Source organism: Neopelma chrysocephalum, unplaced genomic scaffold (genome assembly GCF_003984885.1).
Source record: "Neopelma chrysocephalum unplaced genomic scaffold, ASM398488v2 Primary Assembly neopelma1_347, whole genome shotgun sequence".
Classification (NCBI taxonomy): Eukaryota; Metazoa; Chordata; class Aves; order Passeriformes; family Pipridae; genus Neopelma; species Neopelma chrysocephalum.
Window position 1 is genome coordinate 943,220 of NW_020898011.1, and position 23,439 is coordinate 966,658.

Genomic DNA, 23,439 nt, shown 5'->3' on the forward strand with positions numbered 1-23,439 from the left:
AAATACAGAGTCCTCACATGCTGACATAAGCCCCCACACAGATTTTTTCTGCCTTTCGAGTAGTTTTAATTCTCTTTTCATTTGCTACTCTGATGAGGGTCATAACCAAGAAAAGACAGACTTGTGAGTTTATATTTAATAAATAAATTTTTATTGAAAAATATCCTCTCATTTATTCACAGTTTCAAGTCTGAAAAAGATAATACTATTCTTGATCAACTCCAACACGGCTGAAACCATTCACTTTCCAAAACAAAATCCCAGAGATGGCCCATAAATTTGCAAGAGTCACATCAAAGCTCGAAAGGCACAACGTTTTTGTGCAGGATCCTCACTGGAATAAAGTAGTGCATCCACATATTCCACAGAAATTTCCCTGGGCTGACATCAGCAGTTAAACTGTTCCAATGCAGCCTTGCTTACAAAATATATTTCATTAAATACCAAATTAGAGCAGCTGTGAGGTTACATTTTTATGCCAAACATGGATATCACTGCAAAGCCCATTCCTGTAAGAGCAAAATTATTAATTTCTCCATGGTGAAGAACAGTTACATTTATATCCACAACTCCAACTTGGCATTTCAAACAAAGAAACGCCGGGAGCTGAACGAGTTTTGTTGGGATAAAAAGGAATCTGTGCTTTCCCAGATGTCCAATGTAACAACGTGGTGATAACATCACCACAATAAATACAGATATCCCATGGGAACACAGCCCAGTGATCCCATGCAGCAAGGCACTGGTTCTGCTGCTCTGCAGGGTTGCAGTCACTGGATCCCCCTGTTGCTGCCCTCAGAATTTGGAGCCAGCTGCTCCAGTAAATTCAGGATGAGATCCGTGCGTTCCAGCAGGGTCAGGCCCTTGTTGGCAGTCGCCCGCAGGAGCAGGGAATAAACCTGCTTGTTTGTCTTCAGAACCACTTCTTCTTCATTAATGCCCCTACAAAGAAAGGAAATAATACAAGTTATTCCCCTGGCCATGAGATTTTATTCTGCAAATTATCAAGACCGTTATTAAATAACAATATTGATGAGTATCCCTGTGGAACCACATGGCTGGGGTTGTGGAATCTCCTGTTTCCTCAGCCCCCCATTTCCTGCTGTTTCACAGAAATCCACTCAGAGCCCGCTCTTTATACTGCAGGAAAGAGCATAAAATATAAATAAATATAAATAAAATGTCCAGGCAGGAGTCAGGTTAATTGCAAGAACTGCAGGAATGACCGAGAAACGTTGAAGCAAATTAAATTCCTCACCCACTTGGCAGAAATCAGACAGGTTCATTTATTATACAGAGCAGGTAGTCAATAAAAAGCCACTGAAATGCAAAGTATTCCTGGGATAAGTTACAAGAATTCCCAGAACAAAGTATTACTTTCAATTACTTTTCCCCTCTGATTTGCACAGCCAAGTTCTGTTCTGCTCATGCATTTCACTTTGAGAGGATAAAACTGGTTTCATCCAGTTTCACTGCCAGTCTGCAAGTTTTGCTATCAAACATTAATTTTCCCACGTGTTCTCCTGTCCCCTGCACTTGAGACCCCAAAGCAGCACCTGTGAGCTCCAATTTGCTCCCTTTTCAGCCCATTATTAAGGCATAAAACAGACCTTACTTTCTGCAAAGCAGAAGGGAGGAAAAGCACACAGGATGTACAGAAGGCATGAGAAAGGTTAAATGAAAGGTAGCTTTAAGCTTGGCCTCAAAGTTTCAAGAAGTTGAACACATTTTAACAGCATTCAAACATGTTCCCTGTGTGGAACCTTCAGGACAAAACCCCACTCAAGAGACAATGACAACAAAGTAAATATGGGAGGAAAAACCCTACAAACCAAAGAATGAGGTGTCTGTTTTACCACACTTAACCCATGTTATGAGACCAGAGAACTAAACCCATGTACTCAGTGAGCTGGGACATCTGCTGAGTGATGTACAAATTACCCTTCAATCCTCTGTGTTTCACATATTCAGATTGCCACCTTGTGGGAGCTTTTTTAGGAGGTGAAAGCACCTGATACTGCCTTAACCACAGCTAAGAACACACACAGGCTGTGTTCCCCTCATGTTTTCTGTTCACCACTCTCCCACTAGCAGCAGAATTAATTCATTTCACAGTTTACTTTTAGCAAAACACCTCTTGCATCAGCAGCACTTCAATTCCAGAAACTATGAACTTCCAAGCCTAAAAGAATCCCCTAAAACTAATGCCCCTTTTTCATAACTTAACTTTTATATAACACTAGAGACAGCTCCTGCTCCCTCTTTATTTCCAGCATGACTGATGTGCCCACATTTCTTCTCAAGTATTCTGCTTCCCAAACTACACTGACATTTTATCATCAAGATGTATCCAGAGATCAGCAGCACACAGCAGGTGCTCTGTCCCACACGAAGCCCAGTCTCAGGATGAAGGACACCACATACTGCACCTCATTCCCTGGACAAAGTTTGATTAAAACAAAAGACGAGAAGTGTGCCAGCAAAATCACATCAGTTAAACTGCTTTGTCTGTGAATTTATCCCTAGGAGAGGATTTATATCGTCTAAAGGGTAAGTTAGATATGAATCACTGATGCTTTACCATGTTCTGTGATACCTGTTTTGTGCATTTCAGACCACATGTACAAGTTAGTATTGTCCTATTTGAATACAGCCATTCAAGTCTGACTTTTTTGTCCTCACTCCTGGACTGATATGAGGAAAGAGGAGAGAAAAAGCTTCCTAGACACACTCGGTAAAGATATTTCCTGGCCATTCCCTCAATTACACACAAACCCACAGAAAACATTCAATATTTAGATAATCAAGGCACATCTCATCTCCTTCTCCATGCAGAAAGGTCATCTCCATAAAAGAATAAATATTACACTTCCTTAAACGTTAAGAGTACACTGTTTGTAGGGATTTGTGGATGACAATCACACTGACACACATGTGCCAAGGTTCAACTTACCCAATCTTCTTTTTGGTTGAAGTTAACAATTTGATGGACTGGAGGAGAAGGAAGGACATTCTGGACTCAAAGATACTGAGCAGTTTCAAGACTTCTTCTTTGTTCAGGCCCACAGAGGAATCACTTGGTGACACACCCTCAGCAGGACTTTTGTCCTTGCTGATCTATAGGGAGAGAAACAACCAAAAACCATTTCACTGAACTCCACCATTTAGAGACAGGTATGAGTCAGAAAACCCCACCTGCAGGTGAGCTGAGTGGTAAAATGTGGAAAATAGGGACTTAAATACTCCATGTTTTGCCCAGAATTGCCAGGAAGGGATAAACACACATCAGCAATTACTGCAAGTAATTATTGATTGAGGCATCGGGAACCTATTCACACTGGCTACAGACAGCCCTCCACATTTTAATAATGAAATATTAAATACACTGTAGAGAAAGAACTCCCTTTTTTATTGGACATACATTCAGAAGTTCTTAGGTAAGACTTTCAAGGGATATCATGGGCCCTTTAGAGGATAATAAGAGTTGCACAGAACCCCATTAACAGTCAGTCAGTTTTAATCCATTTCTGGATCATGTTCTAGAAGAATGTTTTTATCCACTTCCAGGCTAGGAGAGAACTGCAATAGATTCTAACTCTGTCCACACTATTTGAGCAACCAGCTCTATGGAGAAGTAACCCAGGAATATTTTAACTACCAATTGACCAGTTTTTTGTGAATGCAAGAGCCAGAAGGGAGCAGGTATCACACCACGTGAGGTTCCTTTACCTGTTCACTTTCTGCCACAAGCTCCTTCCTGATGAGCTGGAAAGCACCCTTAGTTTTGGTCATTATATCCAGGGCCCCAAACAAAGTCTTTAATTTCCCAGCACTGCTGTTCTGACCTAAAAAAAGTAAAAATGAAGGACAAATAGCTTATGTTACAGACTGTACTTTTCTTCCATCTTCAAGAGTTCAGGAGAAAAGCACATACTGCCCTAGACAGCTGAAAACCAGCAAGATAGAAATGCCTTGTTTCCTCTCTTGAGGAAAATTCTATTCTGAGCAGCAGATTACCCCTGCACTCATACACAATGTAGGTATTTAAAAATGAAACCAAGTAGGCAGTGGGAGTTTGGAAAGCTGTTGTAAGGCAGAGCTACACTTACTGGTCATCTGGAACTCTGCAAAGGCCACTCTTTCCAGCTGCACACGCAGGAACTCACAGGGTGCATCCTTCAAGAGCTGGAACAGTCTCACTGCTTTGCTGTAGTGAAGATCAGCAAGGACCCGGTGCTGCTTCCTCAGGTGTTCATCTCCAACCTGCACTCAGAGTAGGGCACAGAGTGAATCCCAAACAGTGAATCCCAGTTCATGATGCAGCCACTGAAAAGCTGTATTTGCAAACTGTTGTGAAATACCACATTTCTTTAGTTAAATGATTCAAATAAATATATCCCAGCTACAGGTAGAAGGATAAATATCAACCTCCACACACACTGGACATGTTAAGCATGGAACTGATGCAGAAAACCAACCCAGTGTGTACCAATACCTGGTTCCTCAGGCAGCTGTGGTACATGGAAGCCAGCCTGTGGTGGATGGTGGCAGCCCTGTACTGGCACAGGGGCTGTCGTTCAGACACTGTATCAACATCACAGTACTTCAAGGACTTCATCATGGCTTCACTCACTTCCTTCTCTATCTACAAAGTAAATAAATAAAAAGCCCAAATTTAAAAACAAAACTGGGAGAGGGACTTTTCATCAGGTCATGTAGTGATAGAACAAGGGGGAAAAGCCTTAAGCTGAAGGAGGATAGATTTAGATGAGATATTGAAAAGAAATCATTCCCTGTGAGGGTGAGGAGGCCATGGCACAGGTTGCCCAGAGAAGCTGTGGCTGCCCCATCCCTGGAAGTGTCCAAGGCCAGGTTGGATGGGGCTTGGAGCAACCTGGGCTAGTGGAAGGTGTCCCTGCCTGTGGCAGGAGACTGGAACAAGATGAGCTTTAAGATCCCTTCCAACCCAAACCATTCTATAATTCCACAATTCCACTACCAGTTTTGCTCCCTGTTCAGTTTTTCAGGAAGACAATTATACATTTTTCCCAAATGTGATGAATGCTCTCTGTTACCTGTTCCTGAGCCTTCCTTGATAATGGAGCATAATCCTGCTGCAGAGTTGCCATAGTGAAGTATGTGGTGGAGAGCTCCCAGTTCACGGAATCCCAAACAGCTGGATGCACATCTCTCTTACCCAGTGACCTTAATGCCTTCAGATAGTAGTCAATAGCCTACAGGTGACAAAACCATGCACATACGGAGTTACTGCCTGTATTTCTAACAACCAGAATTAATTTCCCTTTACTCATCGTCAAAGGATTCTCAAAATACCTATCTGGGCCTTCTTCAGTATTTTCTTTACACCCATTTGGTAATAATTTTAATCCTGATTGTGCAATTCTCTGTCTCTCTCTCTCTCTTGTGTGTGGCACTACAGTACATTAAACATCTGAATGTCACAGCCCCAGAGCACTGAAATCAAACCTCAGCAACAATACTGAAGCCTGCACAGCAAGGATTGGGATAGTATGAAAGCAGGATAGGTATTTCATCCAGATTTACATGTTTACCAAGGTATTGCAAGTAAAAGACATATTAGGGTCTGGGCCATGCTAAAACCAGGGTGATGTTACCTTATTGTAATAAAGGGCCTCTTCTGGGGAGAACTCCCTTTTGAAGTCCCCTTCAGCTGCACAGTGGGCCTGGGCACAGATCCTCATCAGCCTTCCTGTGTTGCACAGCAGCAGGGCAGCATTGGTGGCATCATCAATGGACTCAAAATTCTGAATTCCTTCTTCAAAGCAAGAGAAGCTTTTCTTCCAGAGCTGCTGCTCCGTCGTTGAGACGTTTTTACTCACTGGGGAGAAGGCACAAGGCTTAGAGACTCATTCTTGAAAGATAACTGAACAAACATTTCCATCATGTTCTCTTTCTCAAAAATGACCTTTTAGAATTTAAGGGTGGGAAACAATTCTGAAGACCCAATTAATGGAAAATATTCCTAAGATTTCCATATGTTTGAGGGTTTAATACCTGAAGTGCACGATGACACATACTGTACTTCCAAAAGAACCCCAATAACATTACACACAAAACACCAGAAAATCAACAGGATAAAGCAGATTTTGTTTTTGCAGTAACATTCAGGGTATTGGAGTTACTTAAAACTTAAAGCATGAAACAAATAAAATGTGACTTTTACACACAAGTAAAATTCAGTATTTTAAGCTTTGACTTTCACTAAATAACAGTTCTGCAAAGACCCAGAGATGATGACAAATTACAAGATTGAAAGTCCAACCCCAAATCCTTCAAATACTACTTGGACAAAGCTCACAGGAAACAGCTGGTATTTGGGAAACTTCAGCTGTTTACACTGAACCACCAGCACCTAATTTGTTCTAGTTTATACAACTCTTACTTGTGGACAAGATATTTCTGGGTTTGCATTCAAAAACAAAACCCTGCTGAACATCTGACCCTACAAAGCAGCTTATGCAACTGCATTTCCTCAAAAAAGCCCACCAAAAAATAAACCAGGAGGAAAGCTTACCATAAAGTTCACAGGCTGACTTTAGTAAAGTTATTCTTATGTTTAATTTAAACTTCTGCTTGTTCATGCTGGGCTAAACCAAACATATCAAGAAGGCGACATGCCCTCCCTTTCACAGCAGAGTTTAAAGTTTCCCTCATGCATTTTTGAGGGCATTCTAGGAATTTTTTTTAAAAGAATTTCTCCAAAGCTGTCTATTTCCTTACTCAGTTTAGGCTCAGTTAAGTACAGTGTACAAGTCTCAGTAATCTATTGTAGACAAATAATTGGAATGGATATTAAAAAACTACTAAGTTATTTAAATGTCATCTTTACAATCAGAAATAGATGAGGTTTTTCATATTATTTGTGAACTTGATCACTGCTGTAGCTCCATGAAATAGTCAGAAATGGAAAAAAGGACACTTGCCCACTCTCTCTGTCTGCACTGCAGCAGCCTGGTTCATGTAGAACACTCCAATCTCATTCCTGATATTGCCCATCCTCTTTAGCACCTGGATGTGCTGCTCTGGGTTTTCCTTTTTTAAATTACTGAACAGTAAGATTTCATAAGCTGCTTCATAGCATTTGCAGCTGACAGAAAGCTGGTATTCCAAGTCTGTGGACAAATCCGTAGCCCAGGCAAACACTAGAAAACAAAATGCAAAGCCTGCATGTCAAACAGTATTTCCCAACATACTTAAATCTGGTAAATTTTACTTATTACTTAAAATAATTACTGTCTCTAGTAATTTTAGAGCTTCAGGCTTGTCATCCAATATCTAGACAAGTATGACAGGCTTGAAAAGCTTTCTCTGAAGAAAACAGAAGTGAAGTGCAATAAAACCTCTGCCAGAAATGCTCCTAGTGCATGGTTTTGAACAAACACAACAAAATTACTTATGTTTGTCACATATCCAAATTCTGGCAGTTGTGTCAGGTTCATACCTTGGCACCTGGATTCTCTGTGAAGACTGTGCAAGATCTCCTGATCTTCTTTAGTCTGGTAATTATATTCTTCAAGATAAGCTGCTCTGTTGTTTGCATTCTGAGCCAGCATTAGCTGGATGTCTCCACAAAGGGTTAAACACTGGCACAGGAACATCAACACCTCTGGAAGCATGCTGCCACAGAGACAGCAGTAGGTATCTGTTAGGAAAAAAATCCAGGAATGAGGGAGGAGGGAAGAAAAAATTACATATCCCAAGGCTTGACACAGACTGACAGTATAAATGGGTTTTATGTGACCTGTCTGCACACAGAGACTAAGTGTGACAACACAGGTTCTTCTCAGAACTAACCTATTTTGAACTCATAGTTGCTGATGGTTTAACAAGAGCACTCTGGTAATTACAAATGCCAATCTCAGATCTGACTAAAGGAAAACTGACTTTCTACAGATTAACTCAAATGAGATACAGCTTGAAAAGTTACTTTCCAAAAGGCAGAGCTAAAAGTTGATTCTCAAGTCTTTAAGAGACTGAAAGCTGGAGAGTGCTCTGTTATTGATAAGCATTTTGATGCTTTGTGCTAAGATCCAGTGGCTTTGCTTTATAAGGTTCCTCCTGCCCAAGCCCTACAAAAATGGAAGCCAAATAGCAGCACTATAGCACTACTGGCATTTCCTAATTAACTACTCTCATTATGGCACTATTAGCCTGAACAGTCTGATTTAACTGCTTTCCTTTTCCTCAAAATTCAAGTAATACTTGAAGATGTATTTCATTTTAGAGGAGCATCCAATTCTGCTGATGAACAAGTCTGGTATTTCTCAGAGTCAAGAATGTATTTAAATGACATGGGAACCACCAGGCATTTCCAGGGAAAACACACCAGCTTGCAGGGATAGCACTTAGAGCACAGAACACTGTCTTGGCCTTGGCACCAGGGCTGAATCCCCCAAACTCAAACGCTCTGAAGTTCCAAATCCACACTCAAGTTTCCCAGCCTGTCAAAATGGAAGCATCTTTCTATCAATCAGTGACTAAAGTTATCCTCACTACAGACTTCTGTCCTGAATAATGAGCCAGACACTTAGTTTAACTAAACACAAGGTTGTCAGACCTGTCACTGCACACCAGTGGGATAAATCATGCACAGCAATATATGACATTCTGAGAGGTGTCTACAGGCAGTGGCACAGGAGACAAATCCCTTCTAACAACTTACCATGGCACTGCAAAGCCAGCTTGATGTACCGGAGTGCTCTCCCATATTTCTGCAGAATCATGGCAGCATCAGACAGGACATAATAAGCTTTTGATGATTTCAGAATGAGCTGGAGTTTCATTTTGTACTGCCACGATCCAGGAATCATTCCTGACTGACTGGAATGCTTACCCTTCTGAAACGAGCCCACTGCAACAGGAACAGAACCTCATCAGTAAATCTCTCTGTAACACATGCCAGACACTGGACACAACTTCATCAGCTCAGGCAGAATGGAAATTGCCTTATTACAGCCCTGCACAAGCAGAGTTATGGCAGCCTGTCTGCCACTACATTTATCATCTGCAAAATGGACCCAGTGCTTGGCACTCTTCCACAAACTCCTCCTGCTATCAGGATGCTGGAACACAGTGAGACAGTGACAGGGCAGCTCACCTCTGCCTTCCAACAGCTTGTGAAACATGGGTGCAGAGGCCAAGACTATTCCCTTAGGTAGCAGAAGAACAGAACAAGAAAGCCACAGGCAGAATTTGTTATGTTATCCAGCAAATCCTTAAGATAAATGTTCTGTTTCAGTCTTGGTGACAAAGCCTCCATTTGTGGGTTTAGCCTCCAGCACAGAAGGAACTGCATAACCTGATCTTTCCCACAAGAAAAACCAATGACTTTCTCATACTCGTTTCAAGATATCCTCTGTGTAAGATTATGATGTTTTTCTTTGATGCTGCAGCAGTTATGGAACCAGAAAGAACAGGCCACTGATTTAAGGCCAGAATTTTGCCCTGACAATATCTGCACACAGAAATGAGTCTCTTGCTTGCAGGTGGACCTACAAAGCCTGACTTGTAAGCCCACTATCTTATAATAATATATGAGAAGTAAATACAGTAAGTAAAATTTTAAGCACTATTATGACAAAAATAAATCTAACACAGTGACACCTCAAACACACACACTGCACATATACTATATACATACACTATTCTGAAACAGTTCAAATTAGAAACTCCAGAATTGAGAGCCCTTATCCTTTCTGTATGTATGTAAATATATACATGTGGCAGAGAAACTACATAACTGGCATCACAGAAAACAAACCCATGTACTGGAAAAGCAAAAGTCAACAAGTAGCAGTGCTGCTACTTCAGGGATGAACTCGAGCACAGATCCAGGAATCAATTTAAGTATTTTTTTGCGCAATATTTGCCTCCCACATCCCCCAGGAAGCACTTGTTTCTAAACTGAACCAGTGAATATGTGGGCACTGTCCCTGCCAGCTGGCAGGGAGCTGCAGGGTGTCATCAGTTCCAAGCTGTGAAGGCAGAAGACAGAGCCTGGCTGCAGGAGAGCTGCCATCAGCACACTGCTCTTGCTGAGCTGACCTCGGTAAAGCTTCTCAGGAAATCTTGGTACAAAACCATAACTTTCTGATAGAGGCCTTAAATTCTGTGGTCATGCATCTGATAATAACTAAGAAAATGTGTGTATGTCTCCAGGTCATTGTCATCCCAGAGACAATTAAAAAATTGGAAGAGAAGCACGAGGACACTGAAAGTCATATCTCAAAACTGAACTGGCTTATTATTTAGAGATTTTCAAAGGGAGAAAGGGGGGAGAAAGGAAAGAATAAAGAATTGTAAAAACAGACAAGACAAATTTATTTCTGAGCTATGCTTACAGGGCTCCTTGGCCTGCAGAGAACTCTACTACTTTCAGAAGAAAAGTCTTTCCTAGAACCTTTTATGTCACTCCAGAGAAAAATAAAATAGACTATAGTCTGAAACTTCTGGAGTTTGGGTATTTAAGAAAAACATCTTTTATTTGCTATTTCCTTTCACAACTGTAGAGGTAAAAGAAAGAAAACAAAATCCTAGTTAAGATTTTATATGCAATTCAGCAGCAAGCATAATGTAGGAGCAAATCCTGCCAGAAGGCAGAAGTTCTTCCAGAAAACATCCAAGTCACACACACAAAGAAATTAAGACTATTTTAAAAACAACCCACAGAACTTAAGGTGCTCCACATACCAAAGCCCAAAATACCAAGCCCTTATGGAAGTCATCTGAAAGCCACATCTTAATAGGGTCCAGTAAAATTATGTGTTTACTCATAAAAGTTTCTTTGATATGCAAAATATCCCAAATGAGCTTCTCTTTTCATATTTAAAGAGGAACAGACTGTTCTCCAATTTTAGGTGTTTGCTTTTCCTTAGGCAGTCGTGTAATTAGTGACTTAAGCACACTGCTTTGACAATCAAAATAAAGCAGCAGCAGTTTGTGTTGGCACTGGAAAGGTCTTATTTGCACAACAATACAACTTACTTTTGTCTAAAAATAAGGCCATCTGCTTTTCCAGACACTCAGGACCACCACTGGTGGATTCATCTTCATATTTCAAGGGGATTGGAGTGCTGGGGTCGGCTGCTGGAAGGTCGCCCTCCTTTTTAACACTGCTGTCGACAGACTTCAAGCCCTGCAAAGGGAAGAAATAGTTTCATTCACCTTGAGAGCAATATTTAGCAAACACGGAGCAGATCAAGAGTTGAGTGGTGGGTGAGGGACCACTGGGAAGCTGGCAGTGAACTCACCTCCAGGACGTGGTTGAGCACGAGCCGGCAGCGCTCCTCGGTGCCGTGGCAGACTGGGAACGCACAGCTGGGCTTCAGGGGAGCAGCAGGGAAGGAAGAGAATGAGTGTTCACCATGGGAAACATGAAAATGACTGGCCAGAAGATGCAAATGAGAGGCAGCATAAGAAAAAGCATTAATGGGACACCTGAACTCTGTGCTAAGAAGCGTCACAGTATTTCTCTCCTTTGCTCGGTGAGCAGTTCATGTACTTGGGCCCCCTGGTCCCTCCTGGTAATTCCAAGGACAGTGAAAAGTAGGGATGACTCTATTCCATAACATCGTTACAAAAGCATCCACAGAGGGTCTGCACTGCAGACCCTTGAAGATAAGCAGGTTCAATACCACACAGAAATCATTTATTCAGCCTACACAAAGTTGCACTTTTGTCACCTTTGAACAACTCAATGCTCTGGAGTTTTTTGGGGAAGTTCGTATTTTTGTTTTCTTCTGGGGTACAGTAGAAAGGGAAACTCAAATGTTTCTGCACCTGCACAAATTGTCATGTTTTCAACTGATGGACCTTGGAGTGTTCATAATTAAGACAGCAATAGCAGTTACAAATATTTTTAGGAAATCATCATCTTTGCTCCTCAGTACAGATGCTGGAAAGAAGGTTTCACTTTTGACCATTTAGAGCAATTTCATAATCACATCCCTACCTAGAGAAGGCAAGTAAAACATCAGAAGTAAAATGTTATGAACAGTTTATTCACTGATCTTCCCAGATCCTTGTGTTCCTCTATTTTGTTACAATAATGTCCAGGAAGTGCAATAAAGGCAGCAGTGCTTCAATTCTGATTATTGGTTTATGAAGCACATATATCCCAAGGAAGTTTCAGGAATACTTTGGATATGCATCCAGCTGTTGCCTTAGACACCATGTGTATACATGTGCAGAGGAAAGTGCCAGCTCTATTTTAAAATTAACTATAACCAAAATTCCAAGGAAATCAAAATTGCTGTCTTCTGACCAGTTACCTTGGAAAGACAAATAAAAGAGGGAATTCAAGGACTAACTCTTTGAAAATGAAGTAGCTGATGCTCCTGGAGAAAAGATCAAACATTAAATGTGGGTCCAGAAAAAATTACTAAGATACACAAGGTATCCACACAAACTCCTGGTCATCTCAAACATGGCCAAGGGTGACAATTCTTTCTCTACTGCCAAGACAGGAATATGCAATATTTTGCCCTAAAGAACATAGGGAAGATGGTAGGGAAAAATCTGCATTAAACTGTAAAATTCAAACACCTCAAATTTTATGAGCAGCTCATGAAAAGTTTCTTTTCATCCCTTCAGTCACCCTGAAGACAAAACTATCAGGTAACTGAATTTCACTGCCCAACTTTGTACAGGAACTGAATCTTCGCAGAAAACCCCTAAAACCCCCCCAGTGTCACTCACACGTATTCGATGCACAGACTTGTACTTTTCTGGCACTGACAACTCTCCAACAGATTTGATTATTGCCACTGCTTTATTGTCATCTGGGGGGTCAGAACTGTTACTGTAGGAACCATTTTCATCACTGTCTGGCATTTCTTCCTCTTCCTCGCTGTAACTCTCATCAGAATTTCCATTTATAGGGAAGTCTGTACTGTCTTCTTTTTTAGGTTCATCCAACTGAAAAAGTTCTGATAACATGTAGTTTGCTGAAGCAATAATCTTTTTAAAGAAGAGAAAAAAATAAGTCATTTTCAAGGTATACTTTTCTTCTAGAGACAAGAAGAATATAAATTATCTTAGAATAAGGAGGACAGAGCACATGCAAACAGGTGTTTAATAAGCTGTAAATAGAGCCTGATCAAGTTCCCTGGGAGGGAAAAGGATCCAAGCCTAATCAAGTTTGGAAGAGAATAAAAAAATCAACTGGTAAAGAATGAGTACCACCTGTTCTAAGAGCTTGTAGATAACAGGAGACAGCACAAGGATCTTATGCAAGCAAAAAAAAATTGAAGATTCTACTGGGATTTTGAGAACTTTTCGCAGCTTTAAATGGAATCTACAAAATTCTTAATAGTTTACAAGAGAAGGTGTAGCACATATTAACTAATCAATTTTAAATACAATTCAGGTTTTTCACATCACATTTTTGGGATTAATTTTCAGTTGAAAACAGCTCAAATCTAAATCATTTCTGGACTGTCTAACTCAACCCACTTGCTCCAAGCAGGTTGTCCAGTTGGGATGGAGACTATAACCTCTCTGGTTGACCTGTCCTGATTTTCAGCCACTTTCAGAGCAAAAATGTTCTTATATTCACATTTTACACTGTCTATCCTAGATCTGCTCCCAAAAGGCTCTTTGGGAACAAGAGTAAAAGAGCAAATGTAAAGTTCCTTTTCAGAGAAAGACAGAAGACTCATGCAGCAATGAGGGTCACTAAAGGCAACTAATTAAAAAAAATAGCGTGGGAATTCTTTATACACAAAATCAATTTTTAAGATTATAAATAAATTTAAATTCTCTCCCTTGGGAGGAGGAAGTAGCACACACAATATTCCCAGGTGCATTTTATTTACACAAAAGTACAAGAAAACACAGAATTCTTACTTGAGGGTGTCTGCCATTGTCCAATAACTTCAGACAATTCAGGAGCAATGTTCTGATAGTGCCATAGTGTTTCTTGTTCTGGTTTTTCTTCAGCATCATATTGCAAGCAACTCTAAAAGAAAGTGGAACAAAACAGTAAAATCTCTGGATAATTTCTCTGTGCTTAGAAGAAAAAGAAGCTTCAAACAATTCTACTGCCAATGTAGACGTGCCAAACTTTAGGATGGGTCTACAAGACTTTCTCAGGAAGGAAGTTTACATGGGGGAATGATGAAAAGGAGAAAGTCTGTTTTGATTTAGTAGGACTGAAGTTTACCAAGTTTATGTGTGTGATTGTCATTTGATCATGATTTTTGGTCTGTATTCTTAATACAACTGCACCAAGAACTAAGTATTAGGACAAAAATGATGAAAAACTCACTTGTACAGAAGAATTGCCACTGGCATTGTAAAAGGGTTTTGGTATTTGTCTTCTGTCTCTTCACAGAGTGTGGTGAGGTCATAGAGCTTTACTATATCACTCCCACTTGCTGCAAAATAAAATCTTTCATTAATCAATATGACTTTACCATAAATCTTTTCAAATTAATCTAAACCTACTTACCTTTAAACAACCAATAAGTATGTCCTTCTTTGGTGCAATTTGATTTCAGAAAAGACAAGATATTTTGAGCAATATCTTTTATCACTTTGGTAGAAAAATTTGAGTTTTCCAAATTGGGAATATCTTCAGTCTTGATCATTTCATATTTCTGCAAAGAATGTATGTTAAAACTCAATATTAGGAGGGTTTTCTGCCACCTACACCCCCAAAATTCATATATCAGTGTCTCTATTTTAAGATGAAAGATGATTTCTGCTGTTGCATTTTTTATTTTTGCCTTCACTCATATATCAGGGAAAGAAGGAACTTTGCATGCATCAAAGTGAGGGGAAAAAAGAACACTATTTTTAGATGACTGCTGCAAGCTGTCTAGAGGCTTCTCATTCTGCAGCACAGGATTTTTGTAATCTTTTTTTGTCAGAAGTGTAGAGAGAGATCTGCTACAACTGAAGCCATTTCAAAAACCAGAGAACAGATTATTCTATTGCCCCCTAATGCAAAGGGCCAGACTTACCTGAACAATTCCATTCACATGAAAGCACATCACAAGCTCTGGGACGTTGCATATTAAGTTATCCAACCAATAGTCAATTCCTGTTAGCACGTTTATTGGCTTGTTGTTATCCCTGAAACCAAATATTTCTAGTGTTATTTAAGTATTTATTTACTGCTCAGAATACATTAGGGATGTTTACTAATGGGATTTAGATTTAAGTTACCTGAGAGTGGATGGATACTAAAACAATTATTTGTGAAGTGTTTTAACAATGAGCTAGATCAAAACAGATTTACTGATCTCTCCAATGGAATATGCTCACGTTCCATCAGCAGTTTGGAATTTTTAACTTGAACAAGTTTCAGATGTAACATTATCACAAACATAAGTACTTAACAAGTTCTAAAGGAATAGCAGTATTAGCTGCAACTAATTATAGCACAAATCATCTCCCAGACATCCCAAAATTTCTTGCAGAGCAAGGTGCTATTAATTCCTAGATGTATCTTAAAAAGATGACAAATACACCAAATGAGTTTGAAGTTTTTGCTCATTCTTTGCCTGTGTAGAGGCAAGAACAGAAAGACTGGTAATCAAGTGATCAACATTGAAGTGTGACTGGAATACCTCTGTTTTACTGTTTAATAATATTTTAAGTACTTATGCCCAACTTAATTATTGAAATGTAGAGTTCCAGTAGGAGAAATTACTGCCCTCTTTTAGAAAAACAGCAAAAAACACAGATAGATAAATAGGAAGCAAGGCAACAAATCAGTCAAGGCCATCAGATATATTTCCTGAAGTTCCAAGCTCACCTGAGACGCAGGCTCACAGCAGGGTATCTCCCACCTCCAAATATTGGCATGTTTGATCCCACCAACATGTGGATATCTTCAAAGGTCCACAAGATATTACGGACAAAGTCATTTTTAAGTCCCTTCATTAAGAGAAAAAAAGATTTGGTCTATAAATCACTGGCATCAGACTTGGTCTCTGTGACACTCTGTGGAATTATGAGACAGCAAGAAGCCAAAGCAGCAACTAAAAGACAGCACGTGATGAACTAGGCTACGCATTCACGGGAACTGAAAAGACTCGGGGTGCAGATGCCACAAAAAGCTACTTCTACAGGGGACTGAGGTTCTCTCTGGGTTCCAATTTAGACCAGATTTGAAGTGTGTGATGTTCAAACTGGGGGTTCAGATCTCACAGATATCATACCTGACTGTTTTCCCCGTCATTGAACAAAGGAGTCAGGTTTTGTTCTTTGGGGGCTGAGGCCACGTGCCCCACTATATATGAGGGTTCAAGAGGCACATTTCCCTGTGGAAAGCACAAGGATAAGGAGTGATTCTGCTGCTGAGGTCAAGTTAGGCCATTCAAAGAGAATATGAACAACAAAAGCACATAAGGGAAAAACCTGTACCTCTAACATCTTTAAATAAGTATGTATTAAACCACCACAAGCCTCTAGTCAGTGACTAGAATGCTTCTTTTCTATAGATAGCACCAAAGTTTTGTACTTGATTTATACACTCAGAGGCTCTGGAAAGAAATCAGAAAGTGTTTCTAGGAACTCCTGATTAACCCAGGGGCAGCACCAGATTATCAGTCTCCAGAAGCAAAACCTCCCTCCTGCTGTTTTATTTATAAATTAAAGAAAATCACACTGTGCTGCTCCACAGCTTCTTTATGATAAACTGTCTGCTGATTGGGCAATAGCTGCTTAAGAGGGTGGAAGAGAGAAGTAGTCCTTTCTCTAGAAGCTTTTAAGTACTAAAATATTTCTCCACTTTGGAATATTGCTACAGCACAACACATGCAGTTACATTTTTATGGATAATGAAGGTTAGAAATTCCCTAAGCTGGCTGACCACGACACTGAGTTGGTAATACTGTGCAAGCACAACTAGAGCACCATTATTCTATTAATGCAGAATGAATACAACAGATCTTTCAACCTTTCCAAAATTTAATCAATTCCTGGTTTGTATTACTCAAAACCCCACAGGAATTAACAGTTTTCATAAATAAGTTTAGCCACAGATGGAAACCCTGACTTAGGGCCTGATAATAATCAGTTTGCTGTATAATTACTATAAATATCTTCCCTTTCTCTTCTGTAATCTCATAGTAAGTATTTGTACATGTTGCTCAACTGTTTTGCAAACATTTTCATAGATGTTAATTTTCCTCTTCCCCTAGTAAATTAAAGGCCACAAAAGACTGATTTTAATGGTAGATTTAAAAAGAAAGGCCAGAACCTTAAGCTTACACACACACCTTTTGAACATCTTTTTAGATAAGGTCATTGATGACTCCTTCAAGCCAAATGCTTTGTTTCTCAGTAATGCTAGAATAAATAACAATTTAACATTACAGCCACAGTACAAAGTAATTTCTGAAATTTGGAGCTCTGAAGCACTGGTATAAGCTAAACTGCACCTCCTGCCAAGTTCTCCTCATGCCTTAGTTCAGCTCTTTCAGCATTTCAGCATTTCAACATCTGTGTCTCTACAAACACTGAGGTGCCACATAAAACATTCCACACACCAACCTGGTTGGAGGCACCTGGATCTTCAGATAACGAAGAAGGCATTTCAAAAGGAGCTGGCCAGGAGGCCCTTCCTGCTTCATCACTCTCACCTGCAACAGGACCCTCCTGGTGCTGTTTGGAAGTGGAAGGAACAGGCTGAGCAGCTCCATCACCATTAATGCTGACAAGGAAACATAGAAAAGTTCAGCTGACAATATGCAAACAGATCCATTTTAAAGTTATGTTTGATGCACTGTTCTCAACAAATGACTTGGCTAATATGCAGTTAATTAAGTCAGGCTGTTTATTTTATGCTTTAATACTTCAATTTTAAAGTAAAACACTTCAATTTCTGGTAAAACATTCACATGTTATTTCCTGATCTCATCCCTCAATTTCCTCTGTGTAAGGCTAAGTCAGTAAATAAGACAGACCATAATGGAATTTTAATATTTACTTCAGAAATGAGGCAAAAGTAAATGGTGCAGAATTCAAAATTCATGCAGATAGAAGGTTACCTGTAATACAAAAATTTAGAAAGTATAGCCTTCTGGTACCAATGTTCTTTACTCTTCTTTTTTCTTTGCCACTTCTGATCAATCAGCCTTTGATAAAACTCTTTCAGCCACGTCCAGTCCCCTGTCTAAGCAGTATCAGAAATATGAAATTAAGATCAAAAAGCAAAGTAAACAAAGTGTCTTATAAACTTGCAAATACTCATCCAAAATAAGAAAAGAAATCCAGAAAATAACTTCACAGCTGAAGTCCTGAATTGGTCATTATTGAAAATTTATCTTCTAGAAAAGTTAAGTTCTTACTGAAAATTTGACTTCATTAGAAAAGTCAGAAACATAAGAGGTGACACAGTAACAAATATTTATTAAAAATTAATCAAATAGTTTAGCAATACTGAAGTAATTACAGGAAAGTGGGACATGGAATTTTAGTCCTACAATACCCTAAATACAGGACATCAGATGTGGTCCATGGCTAAACTCATTGCTGCAGAACAAAGCACCTTTGGCACTCACATATGATCCTCAGGAACTCCCATACATATTTTCTTGCTGTCTACTCTATTTCTGAAATAATGCATTTTGCTGCCATACTTAACAAAAGCCAACTGGTTCACCTGAGAGGATCTCATGAAGAGCTCCTGAATATCCAGCTCATCCAAGAGAAGGGTCCTCCCGATGCGATGCACGGCCATGCTCACGTGGGACTTGCTGTAAGGGATCTTCAGGAGCTTTTTAATGTTCTGGCAGGAGAAAAGTGAAAAGAGACAATATTCAATGTAATTCTGCTGCACTGTAAGACAATTCTTAGGAAACTAAGGCTCCATCGATGCCGACTTGGGAAGACAAACACCATCACTCCAAACATCCTCCCTTTATTGTTCTTCCTCCCAGCTCCCTTTGGTCATTTGGGGTCACTTGTCCTGGCCATGATTCCTCACAATTTTCCAGGCACCCCCATCCCCTCCCTAGTGTGGCAGTAGAAGCAGGAAAGGCCTTGGCTCTGTGTAAGCCCTGCTTCAGCAGTAACAAAAATATCTCTGTATTATCAGCCCTGTGTTCAGCACAAATCCAAAGCAATCCCAGACCAGCCACCAGGAAGAAAATTCCCTCAGCCAAAACCAGCACACACGGTCAGGAAAATAAAACCTTACAGTGCCAGTGATTTTAAACCATTCCTCAAGAAAATACATTTGTTGAGGTCAGAGAACACAAATGACAGTGAGAGAGAGACCAAGCAGTCAGTAAACACTACACACACGATTTAAACATGTTCTGTCTTTTGATAATCATGACCAGCTATCAACAAAACATTACAAAAAATTGCAAGTGGATGGTTTGGATTTTAAAGCTTTATCTTCACCACAGGAATATCAACACTTTTCAGGTGTCCAGAGAAATCTGGAGAGAGATCTAAGTCTGAATACAAATCTGCCAAATCTAAACACAGTAAATGAGTGTGTATGTTCCTTCTGAACAGCCTCATCTGAATTCTACAGGTATTTCCACCACCAAAAAGGTGACACAAATCAGAGGAAAGAAGCAGCAAGTTGGAGGGCAGTTCTCTCTTCTAGATATGAATAGAAAAAAAAATCATCTTCACAGTAATAATTTACATCAGAATAACTAATTTCAAACACTCAAGACAACTGGCTTGCAAGACTGATGTGCTGCATTCAATAAACTGCATATTTTAGCTGAAGATTATTTGTAGAAACCCACAGAAAATATGATTTTCTCTCTGCATCTCTTATGCAGTGATCACAACTCCCTTACATGGCAGGGCAAAAGTTCGGGAATCTGTGTTTCACTGGGGGATCTCTCATTTTCCTCAAAGGACACAAAGATGCCAGAAAGCTGTGACAGTATCTTAAAATAAAGTTTATGCAATACAAGAGTTTGAATGACAGAACTTAAAAAGTTGTACATACCTCTGAATCAGACACCACATCTACATCATTTCCAACTGAGTCAATGAAGTCATAAGCCATCCCAAAGCTATTTCAAAAAAATATTACAAGTTAACACAGGTGCAACATGACATTAGAGACCTGGTTTTCAGTCTTATTAAATCTTTGAAAGGTTTTTTCATAAAAAAAAATAGTCCAGCTAAACATCACCAAGTGTAATGAGACTTAAAATTAATGAACTAAACAATTTCATTTTCATACTCTACAAGTTTTTCAAAGATGTCTTTGAAAGTGCTTAGATCTGATTTCAAGACATTCTAAAATACTTGAAGTTTTGTTGAATTCAAGAAAAAATTGAAGTGTTTGTTAAGACAGCTATGGGAAATCAAAGAAATTGTTTCTTTAACACTAAAAACAAGAACAGGTTTTCAAAGAGTTTCTCTCTGAGGTATTAAGCCTGTTAAATACTTTAATTTTAGTAACTGTCATTTCATTTCACCTCTTATTTAAGTTTTTCAAAACTGCCCTGCATGTTGTAACAGACACATCCCTGTATATTCTTCCACCCTCATTAAGGCCTCTCTAAATTACAAGCTACTTAAGTTAGAATATTTCAATGTACAGATCATTCTTTAAAATTAAACCAGATATTACTATAACCCCAAAAATACACGATGTGCAAGTGTCCAAAATTATACTTGTGCTATCAGCTTTTTAATTCTGACACTAGAGAGAGATTCAACTGCCAGCCTCTATTTGACACATAAACATAATATCTAAAATAAACAGGAAAAAAATCATAGAGCCTTGAAATACATGTTATTCTGCTCAAAAAAGTACAGCTCCTAAAAGAGATTATGAGGATTTAAACATAGACCTTCCACAAACTGTTTAAATTCACTGACTGGTTGACTTGGTGTGAATTTGCTTGTTCAGCACAGGATTTGAGCCTCCTGTTTATAAACATTCCGAACTCAAGTCATTCAACTATTTAACAAACATTCACACTGAAAGGTAACACTGCTTTTTGGGTTTGCCCCTTATTTCACCTCCTGTGTTCGCTCCTGATATAACTAGGAAATTCCATTTGCCATTAGTTGTTAAGATCCAGTTTGTAAAGATCCAGAAGAGCCAAGATTCTCTTGGCTTCCAAGGGGAAGCAAATTTGTTCCATTTTCACCTGTTATCACAGGCAGACTGGCTGACCAAACCAATGCAGTTTAATTTTGGCCAACCAGGGAAGAATATAAAATCAGTTTGACTGCCTCAGGCAAGGTGTCAACGTGCACTTGAACAAAATAATCATCCACAGCACTACCAGCATCATTTATCATTTACAAAGGAGACAAGATTAGAGCATAAAGGTAAGAACTCAAGATGAAAAAGTAGAGGGAGAATGGTTAAGACAAAGCAATAGCTTGTTGCTACGGTAAAGTCTGTACTTTACCCTTTAGATGACACAGATTCTAAGTTCACTATTATAATTCTTCATAAAGGCCTGGAAAAAAATAATTACCTTGAGAAGGGTTTACTTTTTTTGCTGTTGCCCAGAATGGTTGTCCCTGCTGGCCCCAGCTTGGCACTCTCACGTAACCAGTTGGCTGGAGGAAGCTTCAAGTCTGTTTTCTCCTGGAGCCGAGCAAAGGCTGCCTGTGGTGGGGCAGAGGAGTATTTCACCACTGCACTGCTCTTCACTTCATTGCCTCCAAGGAACAGCACCGACCCCTGGTTTGCAAAGAGAAATTAGCCTTTTATTTATAAAATGTTGGCAATTAAAACTAGCGGGCTTGCTCTGTAATCAGGTATTTTTAATGGTAAGTGACCAAACCCCAGTCCCGTATTCACTTACCTCTTTCTCCTGCATGTGCTCACGAGTATTTCAGTTATCCTGATCCCAACACTTGTGTCAAACACAAGCTCGACTTCATGAGTTATCACAGAATCATTAAGGTTGGAAAAGACCTCCAAGGTCATCCAAGTCCAACTTATGCCCAATCCCCACCTTGTTCCCCAGTCCAGAGCACTGAGGGCCACGTCCAATCCTTCCTTAGACACCTCCAGGGATGGGCACTTCACTACCTCCCTGGGCAGCCCCTTCCAATGCCTGAACACCCTTTCCAGGAAGAAATTCCTCCTCATGTCCAACCTGAGCCTCCCCTGGCCCAGCTTGAGGCCGTTTCCCCTCCTCCTGTCCCTTGTTCCCTGGGAGCAGAGCCCAACCCCTCCCAGCTCCCCCCTCCTGTCAGGGAGTTGCAGAGCCAGAAGGTCCCCCCTGAGCCTCCTTTTCTCCAGGCTGAGCCCCCCCAGCTCCCTCAGCCGCTCCTGCTGCTCCAGACCCTTCCCTGGACACACTCCAGCCCCTCAATGTCCTTCTTGACACGAGGGGCCCAAAACTTCTCCCAGGATGTGAGGTTTGACCTCAGCAGTGCCCAGCACAGGGGGAATATTCACTGGTCCTGGTCCTGCTGGACACACCATGGCTGATCCAAGCCAGGTGCCACTGGCCTTCTGGGCCACCTGGGCACAGTTATGGGGCTGAAGTGCCATTTAAGGTCAGCTCCCCATGGAACGTGAAATCACTCAGAAAGGCCAAAATTAAAACATGACTCCCACTAAAGTCTGAGAAAGTAAGCGTTGACTAACACCAAGTGTTCACTAACACCAACGCTAAAGCTAAACACTTCAAGTAATAACAAATAAATAACCCTCATGGCCGCCTGTTTCTTGCTAAAATACACCAAAACACGGAGCTGTCACGCGTGTGAGAAGCTCTGGAGTGACACACGTTAAGGGAAAAGCAGCTCCACAGGACACCACTTACGTAAATGCGATGCACTCAGGCACAACAACAGCAACACCGCTCGCAATTAGCGCTTAATCATAATTAGCGAGCTGCCTACCGCACTCCGGCCCTGACAGCGGCATTCCAGACTGGAAAGAGGATCAAAGCCACCACTTAAATTAGAGCACCACTAGGGGATGTGTTTGCAACCACGGCTCGTAACCCCCCCTCAGCTCCCTCACGGCCCCCCCTCCACCGCCCGTACCTGCTTGGGCTCCTCGGCGTCCCCCCGGAGCGGGGCAGCGGCGCCCGCGCCGCAGGGCTCCTCCATCGCCCGGGGCTGGAGCGGGAACGGAGCCGGGAACGGAGAACAGGGAGCGGGAGCTGAGGCGCTTCCCGGAGGCGGCCGGCCGGGAACAGCCGCCTCTCGCGAGACTCCCCGAGAAGCCGTGGAGAAGGAGGGCTCCGGGGCGGTGCCGTGAGGGGCGGGGGCGGCCACAGCGCGGTTACACAGTCACAGAACCAGTTCAGGTGGAAAAGACCTCCGGGATCGTCCAGTCCAACCTGTGACCGATCACCACCTTGTCAGCCAGAGCAGAGCACTGAGTGACACGTCCAGTTGTTCCTTGAACACCGCCGTGATCGTGACTGCACCAGCTCCCTGGGCAGCCCCTCCCAATGCCTGACAGCCCTTTCCGTGAAGAAATTC

General features: G+C 40.8%; 1 protein-coding gene across 3 annotated transcripts; it reads right to left on the bottom strand.

Annotated features, from left to right (window-relative positions):
* Positions 1-128: 128 nt before the first annotated feature.
* EDRF1 (erythroid differentiation regulatory factor 1) lies at positions 129-23,158 on the bottom strand. 3 transcript variants are annotated; one of them, XM_027705745.1, is made up of 25 exons: positions 22,996-23,158; positions 21,465-21,673; positions 19,970-20,036; positions 18,656-18,781; positions 18,042-18,166; positions 17,545-17,704; positions 16,209-16,310; positions 15,803-15,924; positions 15,006-15,117; positions 14,492-14,639; positions 14,309-14,417; positions 13,888-13,999; positions 12,739-12,999; positions 11,292-11,363; positions 11,026-11,176; positions 8,705-8,893; positions 7,484-7,684; positions 6,966-7,184; positions 5,637-5,860; positions 5,076-5,234; positions 4,496-4,645; positions 4,110-4,263; positions 3,730-3,845; positions 2,954-3,117; positions 129-942 (listed from the first exon to the last, which is right to left on the bottom strand). In XM_027705745.1, the coding sequence occupies exons 1-25, from the start codon at positions 23,059-23,061 to the stop codon at positions 771-773; spliced, it is 3,690 nt and encodes a 1,229-aa protein (XP_027561546.1). In that variant the 5' UTR covers positions 23,062-23,158; the 3' UTR covers positions 129-770. The 3 variants fall into 3 exon arrangements, with proteins under 3 accessions (XP_027561546.1, XP_027561549.1, XP_027561547.1); XM_027705748.1 differs by lacking the exon at positions 16,209-16,310; XM_027705746.1 differs by lacking the exon at positions 16,209-16,310 and having other exon boundaries at positions 8,705-8,911.
* Positions 23,159-23,439: the final 281 nt, after the last annotated feature.

Excerpts from the sequence above, each read along its gene's own strand:
- EDRF1 (XM_027705745.1), bottom strand. The coding sequence starts at position 23,061 with ATGGAGGAGCCCTGCGGCGCGGGCGCCGCTGCCCCGCTCCGGGGGGAC. Across the intron at positions 5,235-5,636 it reads AGGCCCTTTATTACAATAAG|GCTATTGACTACTATCTGAA; the intron begins GTAACATCACCC and ends TGTCACCTGTAG. Across the intron at positions 3,118-3,729 it reads TTGTGGCAGAAAGTGAACAG|ATCAGCAAGGACAAAAGTCC; the intron begins GTAAAGGAACCT and ends CTCTCCCTATAG.